The sequence below is a fragment of the Corvus cornix genome, chromosome 2 (genome assembly GCF_000738735.6).
Source record: "Corvus cornix cornix isolate S_Up_H32 chromosome 2, ASM73873v5, whole genome shotgun sequence".
In the NCBI taxonomy this organism is placed as follows: domain Eukaryota; kingdom Metazoa; phylum Chordata; class Aves; order Passeriformes; family Corvidae; genus Corvus; species Corvus cornix.
In genome coordinates this window covers 55,210,195-55,221,978 of record NC_046333.1, presented here as the reverse complement: position 1 = coordinate 55,221,978, position 11,784 = coordinate 55,210,195, and the positions used below count along the sequence as shown (strand labels likewise).

At 40.3% G+C, this 11,784-nt stretch overlaps 1 protein-coding gene across 2 annotated transcripts in view; it reads left to right on the top strand.

Moving 5' to 3' along the window:
* The first annotated feature begins 228 nt into the window (after positions 1-228).
* COL1A2 (collagen type I alpha 2 chain) overlaps positions 229-11,784 on the top strand; it is a 39,138-nt gene continuing 27,582 nt past the window's right edge. The window contains exons 1-12 of one of the 2 annotated variants that reach the window (XM_039548651.1): positions 229-467; positions 2,629-2,639; positions 3,260-3,277; positions 3,944-3,979; positions 5,648-5,731; positions 7,043-7,099; positions 9,231-9,275; positions 9,372-9,425; positions 9,713-9,766; positions 10,142-10,195; positions 10,725-10,778; positions 11,035-11,088. In XM_039548651.1, the coding sequence (XP_039404585.1) occupies positions 398-467; positions 2,629-2,639; positions 3,260-3,277; positions 3,944-3,979; positions 5,648-5,731; positions 7,043-7,099; positions 9,231-9,275; positions 9,372-9,425; positions 9,713-9,766; positions 10,142-10,195; positions 10,725-10,778; positions 11,035-11,088 (591 nt within the window). In that variant the 5' untranslated portion in view covers positions 229-397. The remainder of the gene's footprint in view (positions 468-2,628; positions 2,640-3,259; positions 3,278-3,943; positions 3,980-5,647; positions 5,732-7,042; positions 7,100-9,230; positions 9,276-9,371; positions 9,426-9,712; positions 9,767-10,141; positions 10,196-10,724; positions 10,779-11,034; positions 11,089-11,784) is intronic. The other variant, XM_039548652.1, reaches the window with a different exon arrangement.

Genomic DNA, 11,784 nt, shown 5'->3' with positions numbered 1-11,784 from the left:
AGAGGGGCGTGGGACGGCTGAGGGGAAGGGAAAAAAAAGGAAAGAAAAGGGAAAAAAAAAAAAAAAAGAGACGACGAGTCAGATTTTCCTTCCGAAAGCCTCAGTGTCCACGTCCTCAAAGCATGGAACCAATTTAGCGTCGCCGCCCCCCCGCCGCTGCCGGTGCCAAGGCTGCTGTGGAGGGCTGGAGACACGGGGCACGTGACAGCCGGGGCGGCGCCGGGACCCTCCTGCGGTATAAGTAGGGCGGACCGGGGCTGGGTTAATTTAGCGTCCCGGGCAGCAGGTTTCTGCTAAGGTTGGAGTTACTCCTCGAGACTGTATGCCTGCGTCCCACAGGCGATAGCTAACCAACCGACTCGGCACCACAAGGAGTCTGCATGTCTTGCAACTAGACATGCTCAGCTTTGTGGATACACGGATTTGGTTGCTGCTCGCAGTAACTTCATACCTAGCAACAGGCCAACGTAAGTGCTTTCTGCTTGTTTGTGACAGGGGTGGTGGCAGGGGTGGCTGTCCGGCTTTGTCCCGACCCTCTGGGCTTTGTCCCGATGCCCGCCCCACGCACGGCAGTCTACGGGGAGTTGCCGCTTCCCAAGCGATAGAGACCAGCTCATAAACTGCCACCTCCGTCCCAGATCAGAATCTAGATTCTTTCTTTCCCTCAGAAAAAGATGGCAAATGGCCAACGAGATCCCCATCTACGAAAAAAAAAAAAAGAAACATTTTAAAAAAGGGACAATCTCCCCCCCGCCCCGCCCCAGACGGGCTCGTAGGAGGACGCAAAGCCTCATCTCCAGCGCAGATGCTGGGAGGACATACAAATGCGGGCTGGGAGGAGAGTGCTTGCGGCGAGCGGAAGAACCAGGCTGCACTTCTGTGAGACTTCGGGCGCGCTTTCCGAAGCAGGGAGCCGGGGGGAGCGGGAGAGCAGCGGCACATCCATCCCTGCACTCCCTCCGAGGGGCTCCCAGCGGGGCCCGCTCCCGCTCCGCGCGCGGGGCGCCCCCTGCGGGCCGCTCGGGGCGCGCTCGGAGCCGGCGCGGCGGGCGGAGCTGCCCGCGGCCCGGGGCGCTCCCGCACGCTGAGCGCCGGGCTCCGGGGAGGGGAGGGCCGTATGGGGCGGGAGGAGGGAGTCAGGGAAGGAGCAGTGCTCCGCGCTAGTGCGAAAAAGGAGCGAGTGCAGCTCTCCGCCTCTCGCTGGATGAGGATGTAGTGCTCCCTCATCGCAGTGAGCGAAGCGCACCCCCCCCCCCCCTCCGCACACGCACCCCACACACTGAGATGGGAGGGAAACGCGCCCCACCACTCGGCTGGGGGCGAAGCGGAGCCTTCCTGCGAGGCAGCGCCCTGTGAAGGATCCTCCGAGCCCCTGGCCACCGTGGCTTTGACCCAGGGTTTGGCCGCGTTCCAGGGCGGAGGCGGGAGGGAGCAGCCGTGCGCTGCCCGCTCCTGGCTCTGGGAGCCCCCAGGAAGATGCCCCCCCCCGGAAAGGTGCCCCGGGTCGCCCTCGTCGGGGCGGGGGGCAGCGGCGGGGCCGTTCTGGAGGGGCGTTCTGGGAACATCCGCCCAACCCCGGCCTTCGCAAAGGAGACGGAGCGGTTCGTGTGGGGGTCCCCGAACACGCCCGCCCCGCGCTTCCTGCAGGGAATTTGGGTGGGCGCCATTGTCACCGGCACCTGGGGGCAGTAATGGCTTTAGTTTTATGTTGGGTTAGCACAGGCAGTCTGTGTGTACTGCGGCGGAATTCCAGTGCTTTCAGCATTTCAGCACTGTTACCTTTTTCTGGACTGCACGAATCATCGGAATTTAGTGTGCTCATACATTGCCAAAGTGACACGTCGTGGAAAAACATCCAACAACCTGTTAGTTAGTGGTGCTATTAAATTGCTGGCAGTTAAGTGTCATGTGAGACTCTTTTATTATAGTGAGTTTGAGACAAAATAGATTTTTAATTTCTAAAAAATTAAGGAAGTCAGAAAATTTGTATCTCCAGCTAGAGAAAAAAGAGCTTGCTCACACTTAGCGGTACATAACATACAGAGATAGTTATTTGCAATTTGGCATTAAATAGCTTCAAACTGTTCCCTGTTACACAGTTTTACAGGAAATTGTGGAAATAGGGATTTTGGCTAGAACCTTTCCCCATAAAAAGTGGGATTGGGCCATTGATATTAAAGTTTCAGGTTACTCCTACAATTTAATGTCTTCACACATAACAGTCTGCGTGGGTTTATTAATCTCTTGCATGAACACATATATGATAATACATAGGCGTGGGGGTTTTTCTATGGAGCTATGTTTAAACATGTTTAGAGCAGGTTTATAGTTGATATCTGCCTTTTTACTGTATCAGCCATATTACTTGTCTTGATTTCATTAGCAAGTTTGTTTTGAATTTGAAATACAGGGCGATTTCACCTGTGAGTCTTTCCAATCTAAGATAATCATCTTAGAAGTAAGAACTTATATTAAGAAAATGTTTATTGCATTAAGAAAATCAGCAAAATTTCATCTTGAATAAAAAGCAGCAAATTTAATTTTTAATTTAAAGCAAGTTTAACATTTAAAACTTATAAAATATTTGATATCTAATTATCTCTTTTTTTCTTTCCCTTCTGTTTGCAGATGTGAGTGAGGTCAGTATAATTTTTTTAATCTAATATGTAACACTCCAATTAACAGGCTAGGCTTTGCTTCTTGTGGCAGTATTATTTTCTAACATTTACTCCCAAGATGGTCGTGGAAAAGTGGTGATTAAATCCTGAAGGCACTGCCTGGAAAGGTATCCACCCCAATTTCTCAAGTGGGACGGCCTTTTTAAGAGACTGCCTTCATAGGTGTAGAGACCACGAGGGGAAAGTAACGGAGCAGTGCTGTTTGGACATTGTACCTGGCAGTTTGGATTGGAGATGACTCTACTTTAAAGCCAGTTTTACAGTCTAGATTTCATTGCACAGTAGGATTATGAAAGAGCTCAGGTGTGACTTTTTTTTTTTTTTTAATTCCAATATTTTAGGCTGTAACAGTTATAATCTTGTCAGTCTTCAACACATGTTAATACAGTTACGTGCATCTTTGCTATATATAACTTGCCTTCAAAGTAATTTTAAATCACAGAGCATAGTTAAATATACTGTATTGAGAAAAAGTATACTTCTGTAAGAAGATGAGTCTAAGTATATGCATTATTTTAGTTTAAAATACTGGCAGAAACTGTAACTTTCTTTTTTAAATTCTCTTCTTTATTTTTTTCCAGGCACCTGCAGGGCGGAAGGTAAGCATTTTTATTTTTCTTTTGTGTAAATGAACATGATATCAGGTAGTCTTCAGCAGATTAATATTTTGTTGAGTATTGGATGAAAGGAAAATTGACTATGTTGATTATTTTCAGTGTTCTCTGAAAATAGCTGTAGTGCTGAGATGAATAGGTAGTAAAAAGGAGAGAACAATCAATGTTGCATCTCAATACCAGGGTAGATTCAAATATTGAATTAAAGGTGCTTTACCTATGAGCAGAACTAAGCCTACCAAGACCTGAATGGCATCAAAGTATCATTCTTATTTAAATAGAGTTCCTTTGGAAAGATTTACATGAATTGAATAGTACAACAATATCCACACAGGTCTAAAAGGCAAAATAGATTCTGTATTATTTCTAAAAGTTACTGCAGTTAAACTAGAACTAGTTATTTAGTAGGAAAAAAAAAACAGTTTTGCAAGTACTTCAGCGGTCTGTGCAGTGACAGTTTAATTCACACAATAGTGGCAGTGGCTAATCTATTTCCAGTCGATTATTGCAGACAAAAATATGCTGTCTGTGGAAAATAGCTGTTGGACCTTCTTTTCCTTTTAATGTACTCTATTATTAATGTGTCTGTTTCCCTGTATTGTCCTGGAAAATGTCCATGGTAACTCATTAAGTGTTATTTTCTTTCGGCAGGGCCCTAGAGGAGACAAAGGGCCACAGGGAGAAAGGGTAAGGAATTAGATTGACATTTACTTGTGATCTTTGAACAGTACTTGTTGGAAGACCAGTAGGAAAAAACTAAGTTTAAGCATTGCTGTGAGATTAAATGATTCTACCCATACAAGCTTGCATGTGCAATTTCATTTAAAAAAAAAAACCAAGTTACCTATGTACCAAATTCTGCCGTGGCAATACTTCATCAGCCTAATTGTGGTCATTGTGCCTGAACAGATGTGATTGAAATCATAGCACAGTCTAGCTCTTCAAGTGATGATTTGAAAAACATTTTTCCAGCTGCTCACAGTAGAAATAATGCATAGAAATGCAGAGGGAAAAGTTGACATGTAAAGATGCAATCTTTGAACAATATGGTATACGGATAAGCTCTCTACATAAAACCTGAATAGACTAAGCCAGTTTTGAAGATCGTTCATTACCTGTGCCTCCAATGATGTTTTGGAAAAGCTCTTTTCTTGGCAGCTGGGCATTTGTTATCTAGCTTCTGCCAGTCAAAGTGGATGCTGCTAAAATATACTGCTAAAGGCTCTACTGTAAAAGTAACCATAAATAAGGACAGTTGAATAATTTAATTGTAATGTTCATTCATATTGCTGATATCTGCTTTTTTTGTTTGCTTCTGCATCATTGCTGCTTTTTGTAAAGTGGTATTCTGAAATGCACATACTTATCTGGGTTGTGTGTAGTTACATGTCTTTTTTTGTATCTTTTGAAAATGAAAGTGCCGTAGTACTGATGAGGGAGCTCTTGAAGATTTCTGAGATCATGGTATGCTGACAAATGTAATGGAAGCTATTAGGAGGACTATATCTGTGTGGTCAGCTGGATATTTGCTTTGGGCTGCCACTAACTAAATTTGTTTAATGAAACTAGATGCTTTCTTTGTTCTGAAGGCAACAAGCCTAATTTTGCTTCTTTAGAAATCCATTTATTATGGATTTCATTTAGTACTGAACTGGGTCCAAAATACTCAACAAATTAAGTACCTCACATCAATTGCCATGATGCCAAAACTTGACCACCTTTGTGTACTGAGGATGAAAGAATGTAAGGACAAATGTTACTAGACTGAACACAGATGATTTCAACCTGTTGTAAAAGAAGTTCTGACAGTGGTAGCAGAGGGACAGTATCAAAAATCTGTAGAAGAGCACTGCTTAATTTTAATTGGATTTGCAATTGTACCAGCAAGCAGTCTATACTGATTAAAAACTGACCTTGGACTAACTCTGGATTCATGTTAATTCATATCAGTAGGGCTGACCTTTTCAAATCCTCAGCTGGGCAAATTTTAGGCTCTCAGGATCTAACAGGCTGTGTGGGTCCACATGGGTCACTTGGGGTTCCTAAGTCCAAAGTTTGTCACTTAACGTGAAGCTCCCCAGTTTGGAGATGACGTTTTGGTAGCATAAATCCAATATTGCTCCCATAAATCTTCTCAAATATGAAGCTCCAGTATGTATCTGATACAAGGTGTAGCAAGGTAACATAAAATCAGACTATGCTTATTCTCTCAACATTTATTGAAACCCTTAACTGTGCATATATAGCGCTGCTGTAGGGTGTGCTGTGGGTGCCTGGTTGTTAGAGAAGTTACCACATCAGAGATTTCTTCAGCCACTTCTAATTTTCACTGTATAATTCTCTTTTTAACTCTAGGGTCCACCAGGTCCACCAGGCAGAGATGGTGAAGATGGTCTACCAGGTCCTCCAGGGCCCCCTGGTCCTCCAGGTCTTGGCGGAGTAAGGCATCCAAACTTTCTATTACCAGAACTCATAAGCTGTGCTTTGTGACCAAGATGAAATTTATCTCTTCTGAAAAACACTGTTGTTGAATTGAAGAGTGGAAGAAACATTCTTTTGCGAGCCATAAGAAATTGATGGTCCCGGTTCCAGTGGAACTGTCCTTGGGGTGTATATATTCCATGGAAAATATGGATTCTGTATTCAACAGGGACTTAGGAAGAAGAGCAAATCAACTCTGTGATTTAGCATTAAATTTACACAGCGATAATGTGTATGGGTTAGGAATCAACTAAATGAAACCAGTGCTGTTAAGTAGATGGGGAAAAGAAAGCTTTGTGGTTGGATTCAAGAGACAGCAACTGTATTGGAATAAGCTGAAGAAGACAATTCCTTAAGCAAAAAATCAATTGAAAGTTCTGCAGAATTTTAGACTATCGTACATTAGAATTTTTTCTTTTTCTCTGTATTTCTCCTGCAGAACTGTAAATGGGCTGTTGTGTACACACTTTGTGCACAAGTGTCCATCGTGCACTCTCTGTAGAATGCTGGATTTAACTCTTTGCTTGACATTAGCTTGCACAGGGAGCATGAATACATAGACAGTGTTGTATTGATCAAGTTTAGTAAGTCCTTCTGCATGGAAGAATGCTCTTTTGACTTCAGTGTGAACAGCAATAGTTTATTTTGCTGGTTGCAAATATCAAACTGTTTTCATTAATTTTTCTTATTTTAATTACGTTAATAAAACAAGCAAGAAAAGGCGTTTTGATTGTGTTGTGGAGAACCTTTTTCCATTTTGATAAAATATCAAAAATCCATTGCAGTGTTTCTGAGGCTGCATGGTCCTCAGATGTTTCTGAAGCTGAAGGGCCCACTTCATGCAATAGTTACTCAGGGCTGGTACATGAATTTTACTTATGCATATTTTTTCACTGTTTTGCTTAACTTCCCTTATTGGAAATTAGGCAGAATAATTTGAGAGTTTCAAGAAAGCTTTCAATTTTAAATGAGCACTGAATTTCCATTCCTAATTTTCAGTTCACACTGTTGCAATGCCTCTCTATCACTTGTGCAGAGATATTTAGGTTTGAAAGGGCCTTCCCAGTAAAATCAAGTCTTTTTGGAAATAAGTGAATAGAAATGTGTTTATAATAGGGCTGTATTTACTGAGTTATATATATGCTGCTTTAACAAACCCCATAGCAAGTATAACAAATCAGATGATATTTACATGTAGAATGTTGATTAAAAATACTTTTTGAAGTAAAATTCTTAGTATTTTCATTTCAACCTTTTTATTACCTACAGAACTTCGCTGCTCAATATGATCCATCTAAAGCAGCAGATTTTGGCCCAGGACCTATGGTAGGTATATGACATAGCACACTTGGTAACTCGCATGGATAATGTGTTTAGGATTTTCCTTTGACACTAATGCAGCTGTATTAATGAAAAGAATAGTGTTAAAATTAGTGGTTTGATCATATGTTGACCTTGACTGGAAACTGATCCTTTAATTTATGATGATGTAAAGTGTTTTAAATAGTGTTAGGACTTGAAATATGGTCTTGGATCTGTATATTCATCTCCAGTATAGCACTGCTGGGTCTTGTCTTTAACTCTGTTTGTTGACCACACTTCTATGAGTCAATTTATCAGTCTCATAACCTGATGTTAGATAACACATGTATTTTGATATAGTATTACTTTACCCATATTGAGACAGAAAATTGTGTTTTATGAATGAGATTAACTGTAAAGCTGCTCTCTAAAACAGACACAGGCCTAAAAAGTAACTCAGCATCTTGTCTCCATTTGGTGATGATTTTTCCTCCATGGCTGTACAACTCTTTTGATATCCTTGAATTGCACAGATTTTTTAGGAAATGGGCCACAACATTTGGTTCTCAACATCTGAATGTTAGTACTTGGTACTGTAAGGCTATTCTGAGGACTACTCAGAATATAGCTCACTGTATACTATGAACAAATGGAATTTAAGGGGTCTATTGCCTCTCCATAGGAATTTCTAACCCTTTCTTATGTTAGCAAATATTTTCAGTGTACATAGATAGCAGAATATGGGTTAAATCCACCACACACGCTGACATCACAGACAGTGCCTCTGATGGGTGAGCAGCAGGATGAAGGATGACCAGGGTTATTCTTGGTCAAGTGCTTGTCTCCACTTCCAAAAATACTCTAATATTACAGGGATTTTGGAAAATACTTTGGCATCCACTTAGTTATGAAATATAGGAAAATAGGAGTACCTTTAATCAAGTTCTGCCCTCAGTGTCTGATGATTATTCAGAAAACGTAGATGAGGATTTATTTGAGGTGTCACAATTTCTAAGTTCCAATTTTTGAGCCAGTTAGGTTCATTTGACAGAAACAGCAGTAGAATCTACCTATTTTGAGGAAGTTTTAAGTTTCACAAAAAATATGTAAAAGATTGTGAAGGGAAAAATATTTATGGAATATAATTTGTGAAGAAATTAACAGGATTTATGCAGCACATACGATTCAGACTAGAAACAGTTATTTTTCCTAGAACTACTGCATATTTTCATATCCACAACATTGCTTTAACTTTCATGAGTAAATGCCTGGAATTAATGTGTATTTATTCCTCTTTATAAAAGGTATTCAGTCTTATGGGAAAGCTACATAAGCCATTGAAAAGTTGGCATATGATTTTAATCTTGTAATGAGAAAATCTAAAAGACTTTCCGAGAAAGTCTTAAAAACAATTAAAAACATAATGATTTCTGTTGAAACATCTCCTAAATCATTTGTTTGGACTGTACAAGTCCAAGTTAAATTTTGGTTCGCAATTGTTTGCTTGCTTAATAAATCTTAAAATCTTAAACTGTTAAGAGAGAGCACTAATCTGCAGAAATTTCCTTTTTTAGAAGTGATTTTCTGACCCTGTTTTTTCAAGATACATGTAAATTCTAAATAATGTCAAGGAGAGTATATTAGTGACTTATTTTGCAAGTGAAATGAAGAAAATGTAATCAAAACCAGAAAACAATGAAATATTTAGATAGAAGTAGATCATTATTGGAAATAGATGTGTACACAATATGTGTAAGAGCCTTTCATAATGCGTTATGACCCTCATCTTTAAACTCTGGACATTTCTGCACAGGAAGGGTAGAAGGAAGAATTCACTAAAGAATGAATCAGTTCACTTGCTAACAAGCCAGAATAGATTAAGAAACCTAATCATAAAGTTCACAGCCATAACGGTACATTCCTAACCATTGCACTGGATTCTGGCACTGGTTTGTTGCCATTGGAAGATGTTTGCACTTGGACTGCCTGAGCAAATTCATGCAGATCTCTTAACTTCCTCTGACTTCATTTGAACATTGCACAATGAAAACTGTGATGCTAACCAGTATTTTAGGAATGCTGAGAATTGGTGTTACAGATAAGTTTTCTATAATTGTGACGTTTTTAAAAAGGTTTTGTAATTTTTCTTCCCTAGGGTTTAATGGGACCCAGAGGCCCACCTGGAGCATCTGGACCCCCTGTGAGTACAGTCTTATCTCTCCTACTGACATTGACATACCTGTAAAATTACAAATTATCTTGTTTGGAAACTAAAAATATCTCCCTTATTTTCTAGGGTCCTCCTGGTTTCCAAGGCCTTCCTGGTGAGCCTGGTGAACCTGGTCAAACAGTAAGTACAGGTTTCATGTACAGACACTGGAATAGCACACCAAAGTAGGCTTGTAATGCTTAGGCCCCTTTCTCCTATCCATGTGCACTTCTTTGAATGTTTGGATACTCCTGCTTGATCTTGTTACAGAAACAGAGCTAAACACTAAGATTCAGGCTCTCTCCAATTGGAATCATAAACTGCAAAGTCAGTTAGTCTCCAACTACACCCCAACTCAAGTCAGAAAACAGTGGGAAGATGTGTGTGAAGAATGATGCTTTAAGTAATCCTCAATCTATTTTTAACAGGGTCCCCAGGGTCCTCGTGGTCCCCCTGGTCCTCCAGGAAAGGCTGGTGAAGATGTAAGTTGTTATTAAATGTCTCTCATCTCTTTTGGGGTGGTGATTCAAGTCTAGCAACCAGGTTATTGTTAAGCTAAGAATTCTATTGACCATATTTTTTACATTGTTAAATAAATAAGTCCCTGAATTAATTATTTTATGGTACAAGAGATGCAGTAGGTTGGGATTGTACAGAAAATCAGATAACTTCCAAACCACTCCAAATATATTATTTAACTTCCTGAATACAGGGAGAAGAAAACTTGAAAGTTAACAGTCTCCCTGTATTTGTAGAAAAAGAGAAGCCTTGCCAATGTATTTTCTTTTTTCCTAATGGTTTGTGTTGTTATTTTATAAAAGCTTTCCTCCTTAGTGCATCTTTATTGGATTTTTTAGGGTCACCCTGGCAAACCTGGAAGACCTGGTGAGAGGGGTGTTGCTGGCCCTCAGGTATGTAGTGATCCACTGAATATGGTACAAACCAGTTCACTAATTAATGAAACCTAACAACCTTTCTGAATTTCACCACATTAATGATCTAGTAATCTTCTTTATATGGATTAATACAATTTCAGCCCTTACCTGCAGGGATATCATATAGTTGTATTTTTGTTTTGTTTCCCTGCCCTATTCCCACTAAATGAGTATATATAATGCAATGAGTAACAGAAGTGGCATAGTGAGGAGTTACACAGGAGCAGGTAAGCAGGCACCTTGGCAGAGAAAGTTTAAAAAGCTGTTCTGTCACATGGTAATGCATGAAATTTCTGTGGTTCAGAACTGGAAAAATCAGGTGGATTACTGTTAGTCTTGAAATAAGTCTGGTTCTGAGAGGTTAGGATCTAGATTCTGTTCCTTATTTGAATGATAATGACCCAAATCTACTTGTTAATTGTGTTGAAAGACTTATTCATCATCTTTCCTTTTAACTCTACTGTATAATACGAGAGACAATCATTCATGCACTGTGTGTTTTTAGGGTGCTCGTGGTTTCCCTGGAACTCCTGGTCTGCCTGGCTTTAAGGGAATTAGGGTGAGTACATACATACTTTTCCCTGAATATTTAAGACTAACAATGCTGCAGCATACTGAAAACCGCTGGAAATCCTCTGAAAGTGAAGAGTGCATGAACCTCTTTGAAGTTTTTAATATTGCGTGATATGAAAGACTTTCTGAAAAATCAGAAGACTACATTAGGAAATAATTTTGTGTGAAAGGAAGGATTTGCATATAGCCATTTGAGAGAAAAATCATATATGTATCAATATTTATTTCTCTACTCAATATAGGGACACAATGGTCTGGATGGTCAAAAGGGACAACCCGGTACTCCTGGCAGCAAGGTAAAGATGAAATCTGAAAATGTAGAATGCATTTGTAGCTCTTTCTAGCAAAAGACATGTGAATTCCCATCCAATCAGTCTTCCAGGTTGCCACTGAACACTGCCCAGCTGCAATAATCTAGAAGTCAGTGGATCCATGTAGAACAAATACACACACCTTGTCACGAGAAAACATTCCTGGGGCCCTATTCTTGAGCCCTCAGTCCAGCTGTAATAAGCAAGTTACTGCTTGCAGTGAATAAAGGCTGCAGAACTGGGCTCTTAATGATTGACTATTCAGCAGCACTTCAGAATGATTTTGCTATCTCTCCTCTTCTCTGGATTGTATCCTGCATGTGGGTGGGATTTTTTTAAAGCACGTTAAAATGACAACATTTCATTTTTCTACAAAACTTGTGTGAGACACATGGTCAGTGTAAGGCTTTCTGCTAAAAATCTGGATAGATGCAGTGCTGAGTGAAGGCTGTTTGATCCTCACAGTCTTGTTTCTTTTTATCATTTTCATATTAGTGCACATTTGAACACTAGCCTTAAAAAAAAACACTCTTAAAGATATATTCTGAAATATAGTCTAGAAACATCTCTGGTAAACTCTTTCTCTTTTAGTTTTTTTTCTTCTTCCATTCCACCTCAGTGCCTAATAGTGTTCTTGAAAAATTCACTATTGCAGCATCGTGTTACAGGAAATCCTGACTG